Source organism: Candoia aspera, chromosome 5, assembly GCF_035149785.1.
Source record: "Candoia aspera isolate rCanAsp1 chromosome 5, rCanAsp1.hap2, whole genome shotgun sequence".
Lineage (NCBI taxonomy): Eukaryota > Metazoa > Chordata > Lepidosauria > Squamata > Boidae > Candoia > Candoia aspera.
The window spans coordinates 115,354,624-115,368,229 of NC_086157.1; the positions used below are offsets into that span (position 1 = coordinate 115,354,624).

The 13,606-nt window shown below is 50.4% G+C and overlaps 1 protein-coding gene across 1 annotated transcript in view; it reads right to left on the reverse strand.

Moving 5' to 3' along the window:
- Positions 1-13,606, reverse strand: part of LOC134498603 (disintegrin and metalloproteinase domain-containing protein 21-like) — a 30,661-nt gene that overhangs the window by 10,908 nt on the left and 6,147 nt on the right. Inside the window, exons 6-13 of the mRNA XM_063304760.1 lie at positions 11,048-11,249; positions 10,074-10,142; positions 8,415-8,486; positions 6,832-7,001; positions 5,823-5,907; positions 4,963-5,120; positions 3,275-3,440; positions 580-674 (exon numbers count right to left, since the gene is read on the reverse strand). Coding sequence (XP_063160830.1) covers positions 580-674; positions 3,275-3,440; positions 4,963-5,120; positions 5,823-5,907; positions 6,832-7,001; positions 8,415-8,486; positions 10,074-10,142; positions 11,048-11,249 — 1,017 coding nt within the window. The remainder of the gene's footprint in view (positions 1-579; positions 675-3,274; positions 3,441-4,962; positions 5,121-5,822; positions 5,908-6,831; positions 7,002-8,414; positions 8,487-10,073; positions 10,143-11,047; positions 11,250-13,606) is intronic.

The following is a 13,606-nucleotide window of genomic DNA, read 5'->3' on the forward strand; positions in this document are numbered from 1 at the left end:
GATGCAAGGGCATCACCACTGTCATGGTGTGATGTCCTTGCTTGCCATTTGCCATTTTGAGGTCATCCTGGTTTGTTGCAGACCCGGATGCAAGTAAGCGAGGGCAACGGAATCCAGCAAAGGAGCAAGGGGGCTGTTTGTCCCCTGGAGCTGCTCTCGTCCCAGTGAGGTTCCCCCAGGGGCAGGGGCAGGGCCAAAGGGTAAAGGTAAAGGTTTCCCTTGACATTAAGTCCAGTCGTGTCCGACTCTAGGGGGCGGTGCTCATCTCCGTTTCAAAGCTGAAGAGCCGGCGTTTGTCTGTAGACACTTCCGTGGTCATGTGGCCGGCATGACTACACGGAACGCCGTTACCTGCTCGCCGATGCGGTACCTATTAATCTACTCACGTTTGCATGTTTTCGAACTGCTAGGTTGGCAGGAGCTGGGACTAGCAACGGGAGCTCACCCTGTCACGCGGATTCAAACCGCCGACCTTCCGATCAGCAAGTTCAGCAGCTCAGCAGTTTAACCCGCAGTGCCACCGCGTCCCAGCGCCAACCAGCCCCAAATCACGGGCAGAACCTGGGAGCTGGCCGTGACCTTACCTTGCACTTGTTGCAACAGAGTCCGTGAACACAGCTGGTGCCGGGCTTCAGTTGGCAGTCATCCTGGCAACAGCCACTGCTTTTGCATGCCTGCCGGGAAGATGGGAGGCCAATTAACTGCTCTTGGGGCCTTGGACCATCACCAGCCCTGGCTGCACAGACCCTGCCTGTCCCCACCCCCAGTTCCAGAACTGGCCAAGAAGGCAGGAAGCAAGTCAGAGAGGCCTGTTGGGTAACTGTACATCCCCTTCTTCCTTCTCTGCAGGGCCAAGGAAAGGACGTCCACCCTCCCCAACCTGGATCCCTCCAGAGATGCTGGGCACCGGCTTCCAGTGTCCCCCCTCGGCTCTTGGCTGTGCTGGTGGGGAATTCGAGGAATTGTGGACCAGCAGCTCAGGAGGGTACCAGGATCTCAGGCATCGCATGAACTTCAGGTGCCTTCAGGACACAGTGCAGGAGTTGACTCCTAAGCTGATCTTTCACGGGTCTCTCAGATGGTCCAAAAGAGGCTGGATAGTCATCTGTCAGAGATGCTCTAATGCAGTGTTCCTCAACCTCGGCAACTTTAAGACGGGTGGACTTCAACTCCCAGAATGGGAGTTGAAGTCCACACATCTTAAAGATGCCGAGGTTGAGGAACACTGCTTTAGTAGATCCTGCACTAGAGCAGATGGCTGGATTAGATCAGGGTTCCTCAACCCTGGCAACTCTAAGCTGTGCGGACTTTAACTCCCAGGAATCCCCAGCCAGCAAAGGCTGGGGAATCCTGGGAGTTGAAGTCCGCACAGCTTAGAGTTGCCAAGGTTGAGGAACCCTGGACTAGATGACCTCTGGGGTACCTCCCATCATGACGATTCTATAATCTGGTTAAATGCTGCCATTACCAAAAGAAAAAGAAAAAGAAATCCCTGAAATCACCCATATTAACAGCAACAGGACCTCTCCACTTTTCCCAAACTGGATCTCATTAACTATCCTTACAAAAGATAGGGATGATTGAGACACCTAGGGCTGTTGTTGTTGTTGTTGTTGTTGTTGTTGTTAGGTTTACAGGCTGCCCAACTCCATCAGGACTCTGGGCAGCATGGGATATAAAATGGGGTAAACGACGAAGTACGAATCAGCCCTGCAGGAACGTCTGGGAGGAAACAGACAGGATCCCATCCTCCCATCGCCCCACAAGGCCTGGGGGCAGAGCCGGGTTTGCAGGGCCCGTTTCAAGACGCACAGGGCCGGGGCCAAGTGGATCTCTGTGGCAAGGGCGTGCCAGTGGGGCCCCATCAGCCCAAAGCTCCCTCGATTCCTCAGCCTGAGATTAGGTCATATCCAACCCGCTACCTTCTGATCCAGTGGGAGCAGCCTAGGAAATGGAAATCATTTACTTGTTGGGTATTGCTGAGCTTTAGGATTCAATGACCATGGTCTAGATCAGTGTTTCTCAACCTGGGCAACTCTGAGATGTGTGAACGCTGCCTTGAGTTATTTATAAAAATAATAAAGGCAGGATAAAAAAAATCTAAAAAAAAAACCGTCCCAGAATTCCCTACCCAGCATGAATTCTGGGAGTTGAAGTCCACCCATGCTGGCTGGGGAATTCTGGGAGTTGAAGTCCACACCTCTTAGAGCTGTCAGGGCCGAGAAACACCGGTCCAGACCATGGTCACTAAAACCTGAAGCTTGATGATACCGAACAGATACTGGTGGTGAAAGCCCACGCCAGTAAACCATTTATTTATTCATCTGTTTCTCCATTTATCTTAAATAAATAAATAAATAAATAAGGTCTCTCCCTTTAGGAAAGCTGTCCCAAGGGTTTCTCCAGCAGATGTTTGGAACCCAAGCTTTTGAAATGCCTGGAGCTGGGACCAGCTCAGCAGGGCGCATCTATATTCAACTCCGGCCAAGTTAAAACGGGGCAGGGCGGCGTGGGGTGCACTAGCATTGCAAGGTTCCCGTCGCAGCCCGCAGGACCCTGAGGGGTGGGGATTCCCTGCAAGAGAATCCAAAGGCCTGGTTTGAAGGGGATCCGGGAGGGAGGGTGAATCTGGGGACAGCGGTCAGTTACGGGAGGCAAGATCGGGCTGGCCTTCCTAGCCGGAAACACCTTTCTAGCATTTGGGCATTTGAAACTCAACAGGATGATATGTTGCAGGTGACCAAAATGTAACTTAGGACTAAATGAAGTCACTAAGAAAATGGTGTATAAGAAAAAGGAAGCACAACCCTTTTAATTTTGCTTTCTCTCGACTTCTCAGTTTTGCAGACCTGTCCGGTTCTCATTTTTCTGTTCCTGATTCCCGCAACAGGGCAAGACTTTTTGTAAAACGAAAACAAAAGAAATCTTGTTAATGAAAAAGATGTATTTTTGAACATTTGTGCATTTTTGTTTGCGAGTCTGCTTAAAGCCCACGGCTGCTGTATTTCGGTCTCTTGTTTTCACCTAAATTTTGTGCAGACTTTTCTCTAATAGGCATTTTTCATTAAAAATGAGCAAACTGCTTTGCAAGGACAGCATGCAAGAAAACTGAGTTGCGGAACGGCTGTTGGGTCTAAAAAGCAAAATTAAAGTGGTTGGCAAGAAGAATCTCTCCTCCAAGGGGGTCAAAACTGAGGGACCCCAGAAGAAGGAAACGCGGCTTAGGAATACGACTTCTGTGTAAAGCGAAGTGGCCTGAACACACAAGCTCTACCTCGTCCCTACCACAGTCACACTGTTCGCCATTCTCCACGATGCCGTTCCCGCACATCTTTATCTCGGGGACATCCTTGGGTAAATTCAGGAAACAGTTCCTTCCTTGGGTTTCTAAGAATCCGAAATACGTGTCTTTGCTGCAGTTACTCAGCCTGTAGCGTTCTCTGCAACACAGTAAACGATGCAGCCGTTCGGTGGAGCTTCCATGATTTATTCCGAATTTATTACAGAACCCGCCCCTTGCCATGCTGGGGGATTCTGGGAGTTGAAGTCTGCACATCTTAAAGTGGCCAAGTTTGAGAAACCCTGGCCTAGATTATCGCAATGCATTCGGCCTGGAGCTGCCCTGGAAGACCGTTTGGAAGATTCAGTGGCTGCCGACCCCCACAACCCTGCTATTGGGGGAATTCTGGGAGCTGAAGTCCACCCATCTTCAAGCTGCCAAGGTTGAGGAACGCTGGCGTAGAATATAAACGCTTTCGCACTCTCACTTCCGCAGCTGAAAAGCAATTCTGGAATTGAATTGCCCAGATTTAATCGCCTTTGAAGGCAAGAATGCAATGGAAATCTAGAGGGCTGAGAGCTACCTTTCATCTCTTCTGGGTGACCCCCCCCCCAGGTGTTTCCAGCATCCCGCAAGGTCCTGGTCTTATTTATGGCTGGAGCCTTGATCTCTATGGAGACCACTTTCTGGAAGCTTGAGATCTGTGAGAAAGGGGATGCTGCTTTCCCCGGTGCAAAGCTGTTTTGGACCGTCAGTTCCACCAGACCCATCATCCCCTCACTATGGGGAGGACCCCACTGGATCTGTATCCTCCTCCTCCTCCTCCTCCTCATCACAGTCTACCAGGTAGTTCTGACTGGACGTGGTACATGTGTCTATTGAATCCTTCCCAAGATCCGAGGATACGGAATATGTGCGCAGTTCCAAATAATGCAAATAAATTGCCAGACACCGACCAACCAACCAACTCTGATTTTAAAAAGAGTTAAAACCAGCTATTAACTAATCCAATTAAAAAAAAAAGTGCTGCAGAGGATGGTCTTGACTCCCTTCCTGAAAGCCAGAAGGGTGGGAGCAATAGAGCTGAATCGAGGGAATCTCTCTGCTGAATTTAAGGGCCAGGCAGATTCACACTGATACTCAGATGTTTAATTGTCCAAACGTTTTCTTCCTGTGTTTTTGTTGCAATCCACTTCATAGGGAATAAATAAATATATCAAACCTCTCCCCGCACCCGCCTAAAACCCCCTAGATTTCCATTGCATTCTAGGCCAGTGTTTCTCAACCTTGGCAGCTTGAAGATGGGTGGACTTCAACTCCCAGAATTCCCCAGCCAGCAAGTTGAAGTCCACCCATCTTCACCCACTGGAAGTTGAAGTCCACCCATCTTCACCCACTGGAAGTTGAAGTCCACCCATCTTCAAGCTGCCAAGGTTGAGAAAAGCTATCCTATGCTGAACTGATCCTGTTAATCGCTTTCTATTGCCCATCCAGCCTGAGCCACCTTGCAACCATTGTTAAGAAGGCACAGAGAAAGGCAAATTCCAAATGCATGGATTTAAATTGAGGTCAACGGATCTGACTTCCCAGTTAATGTGTCTGTGGCTGGAGCCGACAGCAACGTTGGCCTCTTCTGCCCAGCATCACGGCAAAAAGGTTTTACGGACTTCACGGCTACTCACGCCACGGTGGAATGCATGAGGCAGTGGCCCGCCTGGGAGGCTGGGCGGCATTCACAGGACTGGCCGTCTCTTCTTGGGAGGTCATCGTGGGCAAAGCCGAGGGAGTGGCCCAGCTGGTGTGCAGCGGAGACGCTGTTGTCTGTGACATACGGAGAAATCTGGGCGCAGCGGGACAGGGAAGGGGATGGGGGAGGCGATTAGCCAAACCTAAGCAGTTTTAGGATAGCCGTGTCGCAGCATGCAAGGGGGACTTGGGGAAGGGAGCAAATCCCAGGGAACTCTGGATGATTTTACAAGCTGGCCTGTTCTATCCTTAAGGCTCAAAACATTGAACAGCAGTAAAAACTGGGTACATTCGCACACAGACACACACAGACAGATCATGCCACATTAAAAACGAACAGCACTCTCACATCGCCCCTGGCATCTCTGCAAACGCTTCAAGGAGGGGTTTGCGGGCACAATGCCCTTTGCAACGGGCCCCGCTGCCATGCTTTGCCCAGGCTGCTAGCATTCCCGAGGGGCTGGCGAGGCTGAGAGAGAAGGCCCTGGCCGTGCGGGTCCCAGTGGTGCCAGAAGGGCAGATCCCAACATAATGCCAGGGTTGTATTCTATTTAGAGCAGTGTTTCTCACCCTTGGCAGCTTGAAGCTGTGTGGACTTCAGCTCCCAGAATTCCCCAGGCAGCATGCTGCTCTAAAACACTCACCTACCGGCTGGCGAATCCTGGGAGCTGAAGTCCACACGTCTTAAAGCTGCCAAGAGCGAGAAACACTGGTCTACAGCAACACAGCAGTTACAGGGCGGCTGCCTGGCACGGTCTGCACCCTCCCCCACCGCCCCCTGTGCCCAATTCCTCACTTTGATGACAGAAACGGAGATCTGTTTGTAAAGACAGGGGGGCAGATGCCATGCCTTGTCAAAGGAATCCTGCTGGTCCACGTTCCTGCAAGGCAGAAAACATCCCCTTCAGCCTGGTGCGCTTCCCCCCCCCCGCCAGCCCCCGCCAGGACAAGGCCACCCCTGCCCCCTGCCCCTTCCTCGCCCCTGGGCTCTGCTGCAGCCAAGCGCCCCGAAAGGGGTGGGTTGACCCCGAGGGGGTTTAGCTGAATCCCGGAGAAACCCAGTCCAATTCAGAGTTCAACTCTGCTTGGTAGCTGGGCTGTAAGGGTGCCAAATAAAGTCAAGAGCCGGTGTAGGGAAGAGGCTCAGGTCTGCCCTCAGCCAGGGAACCCCGCTTTGAGGCTGGTCATTTGCTCCCGTCTACCTCACAGGACTGTTGTGCATTATGCTCCTGGAGGGCAAATGCCGCACATTTGCAGCACGTTCGCTGCAGAGCGGCCAAGAGATCAATGTTGGAGCCCGGTCTTTTGCTGCACAGCCTCCAGTTTCCACCTTCCCATTTTCCCTGTCAGTCTCCTTGGGAGAAGGGACTCCTTTCAGGCAGTATTTTGGAAGCAGGAAGTTTTCTGGAAGAAGAATTGCCACCTGCACCTTATCCCCCCTTGCAAAAAAGAAAACCCTTTAAGTTCAAACACACCACAAGAAATTTTCAAGCCTCCAGAGCAGTGTTGCTCAAGCACTGGCTGGGGAATTCTGGGAGTTGACGTCCACCTATCTTAAAAGTTTCCAAGGTTGAGCGACGCTACTCCAGAGCCAGATGCTTTGAAAAAGGAACACAGAGTTCAGCCCAGCATGCATTATTTGAGAAGGATCGTGTGCTGATCAAAGGGGAGGATTCTGATCCCCTTGGGGGGGGTCATCAAAGGAAGAGAAGGGCCCCAACATCTCTGCTTGAGGAAGGACGCGATGGGTTAGCGAGAGCGACAGAGGAAAGTGAGGGCTTCTGGACCAAGACATGGATTCTCACGTGAATAAGGTGGCGTGATCAAAATGGGTCTGGCGCCGAAGTTCAGAATTGGCGTAGTTGTAGAAATCGTTGAACGTCTGACTGAACGTGTTGCTGATGGGCAAATAATCCTGCTCGTCCCACACCTCCATCCCGGTCAGGACGATGTGAAGGCCGATGTCGTCGTAGATCTGCAGGTGGCAAAGCAGGGATCCTCGGTCTCTTACCTGCAGGAAGTGCCTTACGGGACGTGGGTGTGCGCCCGTCAACACAGGGACCTACAGCCAGAGTGAAGCTAAGCGTTCCCGTCTGATCATGGGTGAACCAAGTACTGTGAACAGGCTTCAGCGCGATATAAAGAGGTTTAAGAGTTATGGATATTAACCTCGTTTTTGCCGCTAGTATTAGCACAATCACTGTTATCGCCAGCTGTCGTTAACAAAGTTGTCGTGTGGTTGTTGCACTCTCTTGTGCAAGACCCCCGTGTTGCTGTTCTTTGGAAGCATGAAAGCTTCTTGTCCTGGGGGGGTCCTTGGATGGCCCCTGCTGTACCCACCCCTGTCGTAACCACAATGACACCCAAATGATAAAATGGGCATGGCAACATCACAACGCAGATTCCGTCCGTTCATACTTGCGTCACAAGATCGCAATGCACAGTGCGCAATGCACGTTGTGTCCCAGGGTCACTTGCCCCCTTGTCTGCCTTGGGCAGATGTCCCTGTCGAAACCTAAATTCTCGAAGCGGACTGAGAAGGTCGAGGGGCAGGTGTTGGCTATCCAGGACTGGTTTCCTTAGAATGTTAAACTAAACGCACCCCTCTTTTTTCACTTATGGCTCACAGTCTGATGGGCATAACCTCCGTGTGTGTGTAGTCACAGTTGTGGCCAGCCTGGGAACGGGGAGATGCTATCCAGTGCATCTAGAGCCCATCAAGTTGAGGTCTGTTTTACAAGGTTCAGGCCAGCCGGTTAATTCTGGGCATGGAAGAGGAGTGGGAGGTGTGGTTAGGACTCCCCCACAGGAGCCAATGCAGCTCGAGAAGTGGATGGCCCAGGTTTTGGGGCCCTTCCCAACTCCGGCACCTGATGGAAGCAAAGTGCGCTGTGAAAAAATAATAATGGTCTGCCTCCAAAGATCTTCAGTGCTGCATGCAGGGCAGTTAGAAGCCCGATGGAGATGCATTTTAAATGCCCCTTGGTTTCAAAAGGAAATGGCTCGGAGTCCCTCCAGAGCAGTGTTTCCCAACCTCAGCAACTTAAGATGTGTGGGGAACACACACTTGGCTGGCTGGGGAATTCTGGGAGTTGAAGTCCACATGTCTTCAAGCTGTTGAGCCTGAGACACACTGCTCCAGAGAAGCAACGCATGTGCTGCAACCTCCAGAAATAAACCTAGATCCATGCTGGGTTCTGAGTCTGAATCTGGGCTCTGGTCCTTGCTCACTGGCAGAACGGGAGCTGCAGCGGGAGGAAGCCAAAGGGGATGACAAGGCAGGCCTTCTGCTTCCTTCCTTGCAAGGAACAGGGCCTTTGCCTCCTGTGCCAAAAGCTGATGCCGCCGTTTTCTCCACAGCTTGAACAGGTCCCACCAATTCACTTACATGATGAACCACCGAGAGAATCTGCAGCACCACCAGAATGGTACGAGTTATATTCTGCTTTCCCCATTGGAACTGAAAGAGGAGGAGAAAGAAAGCTTGTAAAATACTAACACTAGATTAATAATAACTAATTATTAATTGACAATCAATTAATTGATAATTGATAATTAATTATGTAATTATCATTAAAATACTAATCTTCCCGGACCACCAGGATGGCAGCCCCGTCCCAGGCCCATCCCTTCCCCACCCTCTGGCTGAACAGCTTTCGCCCTCCCTCTGGGCTTTCAATGCTGGAGCACAATAAACATGGATGAGGGGAAGATGCCGTGCCCTGCACGCCTCTCCTGGTAGTCCTTGACTTAGGACCATTCATTTAGTGACTGTTTGAAATTGCGACGGTGCTGAAAGAAGTAACTTATGACTGGTCCTCAATCTTACCCGTGGTCACGTGATCAGAATTCAGGCGCTTGGCAACTGGCGTGTATTTACGATGGTTGCAGTGTCCCAGGATCACGTGATCGCCATTGGCGACCTTCCCAGCTGGCTTCCGACAAGCAAAGTCAGTGAGGGAAGCAGGATTCACTTAACAACCACGTGATTTGCTTAACGACTGGGGCAAAAAGGATGTAAAATCGGGTGTGACTCACTTAACGACTACCTCACTTAGCAGCGAAAGTCCCGGTCCCAGTTGTGATCATAAGTTGAGGACTACCTGTACTGTACTGTCAATTTAGCTCTGAATGCAGAAGGAATGGAGGCATGGCAGCTGGGTAGCTGCCTCTTATCCCAAATGACCTGATAAATTCACACACATACTGCTAAATATGGAGGCAGAGGACATTCAACGTGTGTGTGTGTGTTTTTACTTGTTGTAGAATGTTGTCCAGGACAGTGTGGTTTTGGCCACCACCGCAACAGTCAAGGGGAAGGAACGAAGGACACTTTTGTGCCCTTCTATTGAACAGTTACAGTTGGAAGGGAGCACAGATTAGCGCCTGGCAATCTCAACGCGAGCATCCAGATGATGAAATGATGAAACAGGCATCCCAAAGGCATAACACAAACTCTGCGCCTTTTGCACATGCTTGGCAACGTAGCACCCACGGAGTAGAGCTGGGGCTGAGAGGTCCCAGTGCACATTTTCTCATTCTGACAAAAACCTCTGGATTCTGCAGCGCTGAATCTGAGCATCCTGCCTGGGTTTCAGAGATTATGGCTGTTGAAGTAAGAAGGGCTAGGGCAGTGTTTCTCAACCTTGGCAACTTTAAGATGGGCGGACTTCAACTCCCAGAATGCCCCAGCCAGCATGTGCATGGCTGGCTGGGGCATTCTGGGAGTTGAAGTCCACCCATCTTAAAGTTGCCAAGGTTGAGAAATACTGGGCTAGGGAGTGGAACAGGACCTCAGCTGTTTTAAAAAGTGGCATGGTTCACCAACACCACCAAAGCAAAATGCAGTTTGTTTGCTTTTGATGTGATCTGACACGCAAACCACGTTATGGTTCATAGCTGTGAGTGAAACCAAACCACTACAGCTGATTCAATAAACTATATTTTTTAAAAAAAGAAAAAAGCCCCAGATGCATGCCATGCACAAGGGCAGCCCCTTCATGAGAGGCTAACTGGTACCTAAAATGGTTGAACGACCATCACTTACCATAGAATGGTCACAAACAGCAAAGTATTCTAGGTATCTGGACGGCGTGTTCTTTCCAGGAAAATGTGGCTGAAAGAAAAGTAGAGGCCTCAGGTGTTGAAGGCAAGACCCAGGTGGAATGACAAGTCTCTGGACACTTGGGCACCACTGTTCTGTGCCTCTTCCCAGTTGGCCACATGCCTGATCGTTCCCGCGATGCGTTTAGGGTTGCGAGCGGAGTCTATTCATTCCAATGTATGGGGAAGTGGGGCAAAGCCAGGCTTTTCCTTGAAGGAATCTGCAGCCCTCATTGCAGGGATGGTGGGAGCATTGTTTTAGCGGGGAACTTTGGCCTGGCTCATGCTGACCATTACTCTCCCTTCCCCCTCCCAACAGAGAGTCCGTTGTGGGAACTGGTGATAAGGTCAGCAGAACGTAAGGCTTGCCCTGCTGGATGGGACCCCGGCCCATCTTGGCCATTAGCCTGTCCTCCCAGTGGCCCACCAGCTGCCCAGGGAAGCCCACAGTCTCCCAGCAGAGGCCCTTCGGAGGTGGTCCCATGCCATCCAGGCTAAAAGCCACTGATCCCTGGGACTTCCATGAATTGGTCCAACCCTTTTCTGAAGCCAGCCCAGCTGGTCGCCAGCCCCACATCTCTCGGTCTCTTCCTGTATGCAGATAGTGAACAGGATTTACTTACTTATAGCTGGCCATTATGGTGTTTAGATTAAAGCCAGACAACCAACACAAAACCAACAGGTAATAAAAACAAAAATCACAACTGTTGGTTAACAGCAAGTCTGTTGCTTTGGGGGGGGGGGCTCTTTCTTCACTGCCCTCCTGAATGACAAATGTTCGGGGGTTGCACGTGACCTGTCTAACAAAGGAGTAGGACAGCCCTTTGGACTTTTGGGCGCCCCCTTGCTCCCAACGGACACCCACTTTCAAGCCACTCGCGGTTTGCTTAGCTCCCGGACAGGGAGGAGAGGGCTCACCATGGAGTCCTGGGACTCTGAGTCTGGATTGCTGACTGTTGTCAGGACGGCCCTGTGGCGTGCCCACTGCTCCACGTCTTCCACCACGCCTTGGCAGGGAGGATGCTGCTCCGGAGCCTTGCGGTAGAGAAGGTGTTGGAACCTGGCGGAATTCTCAATCGGCTGGATTTCATACGTCAGATTTCCAATCTGTATGTGTCCCCTGAAAATTTCAGAAGGAGGTTGAGACATAAGGGCAGGAGAGCTAAAATCAAGAAGAGTGACCATAGAGCAGTGATTTTTTCAACTCAAACAGGTAAGGCTGTCGTTACACCTTGACCCAGCAGGTGGCAGTGCCTGAGCCAGCAGGGTCAGACCCAGTCAGAGCTTGGATGGGAGATAACCAGGCAATCCCAGGGCTGGAAAGTAGACAGGGAAGGAACAATCGTGTTCTGGATGAAGCAGGGCTAAAACATTTCTCTGTGGTGGCCAAGAAAACTACATGGACATCTCAAGGAAGCCTCCTGGAGTTATACTTGGCTGGGGGATGTCTTTATGGTTTTAATAATTCCTTCTCTCCACTTCCAAATTTTCTGAATTTTCAGACTCTTCAAAATGTTCCAGGGGAAAGCATAATGTTTCCTGTTTCTGGCATGTGATGAGGTTGGGAGCAGCTAGACCTTCCTTCAAGTAGCAGCCAGGCCCTTTTTGATGGGGGGGGGCAGTTTAAAAAAAGCAAGAAATCTTCTCCCCAAATCCTTCAGATTATCCTACTCTCGCAAGGTCAGTCAAAACAATGATCAGGCAAATATTTGAGTGGGGAGGAAGCTATTGGGATGAGATTTGGGTTTCTATGTTTAGCTTTAACAAGATTGAGGATTGAAAAGGGAAAACCCCCACCCAGAAGAAGGCTACTCTCTGTTCTCCCAGGAGGCAGGAGACAAAATATTTTAAAGAGAAAATAATAATTGCCTTTAGCCAACAGCTTTCACCATACAAGTATGCAAGTATCCAGAATAAAATAAATATAAAATGACTACTCAAACCCCCAAAGAATTACATCTGAGCCCATAAAAGCACGGGGCTCTTCCATCCCCTTTGCGATCAACTGCAACCCCAAAGAGGAAGGTTGCGTGTAACATCCCAGCTGTCCCAGCAAACTGCAGTCTGCTGGCTGAGATGTTTTGCTGTCATCCATGTGATCGGTCAGAGATGTTCTAGGGCAGTGGTTCGTAAACTGTTGGACCCAATTACAGGTAGTCCTTGCTTACCGACTGCCTCATTTAGCGACCGTTTGAAGTTACCACGGTTTTAAAAAAAGCTTTGTGACCAATCCTTGCATTTACAACCATTGCAGTGCCCTGTGGTCACTTCGCAACCAGCTTGTGACAAGCAGAGTTAACAGAGGGCGCAGAAGTAAAACCGTAAGCGGCAGTCACGTGATTTTCCACTTAGCAACCGTGGTGCTTAGTGATGGAGTTGCCGGTCCCAACTGTGGTCGCTAAGCGAGGATTACCTTGTACCCCTTTTCCCAAATAGAGTGTCATGAGTAAGGATGGCGAGCAGGGGGCTCCCATCCAGGCTGTAAAGCGCATGCGTAGTACTGAGGAATTAGGTAGCCATTCAAAGAGACACAGATCGGGCCCGCCTTAGCCTTTGGGGTTTATATGTCTGGGTTTTTCCCACGCTTCTTCAGTTTGTTAGGATTTTCTGTTATGTAGTGGTAATAAAACACTAGAGACCTATTCCTTGTCTCAGCGTGGTTCCTGGCTGTTAGGACATAGTCATTACCCCCAGAAAAGACCCAGACTCTGTTGTTTTATACCAGCATTTCAGTAGCGCTAATCCCAAACTGGTTCCCCAACTCACAAACAAGCCATGACAAATTGTTCCACCGCCCGCAGGATATGCCTGAATGACCCCCAGTTGAAGACCCACTGGTCTAAGAGATCCTGCCCCAAGCGGAGGGTTGACCTAAACAAGGTCCCTTCCAACTTTATCATTCTATGATCCTTATTACTCCTAGTATAAATCCCCCCTTTCTACTAAAATAATGGGCTTCCATTACAGGAGGGTGGATTCGAAGTGAGTGTTGGGGGAAAACATCTAACAGGAAGAGCGGTTGGACAGTGGAGCCAGTGACCCAGGGAGCAGGGGGGCTCTATTTTGCTGGAAGTGGTCAAGCAGAGGCTGGGCTGCCATCTGTCTGATCCTTTGCTTGGATTCTTGCCCCGAGCAGGGATTGGACTAAAGGATCTCGTCCAACTGGACACTTGGATGAAATCCCAGGTCATCGCCAAAGCTCACTGGGTGACTCTGGGCACGCCATCTCTGACTTTGCGCCATAATGCTGTGACATTCAAAATGTACATAAGACAGATGGGCTCGCTAACCGGAAAGAGTAATTGCAGGGCTCTTACAACGCTTTTCGTTATACAAGCTGGAGAGGGTCCAGCGTGTCACTCTTGTTTGCCAGCTTCTTTATTTCCTTTGGCTCAAAGGCTGCTTCACTCAGAGGTGACCCGAAGCAGCATACGCGGCAGGAAAGAGAAATCAAAGCGAGAAACGAGGATCCTCATT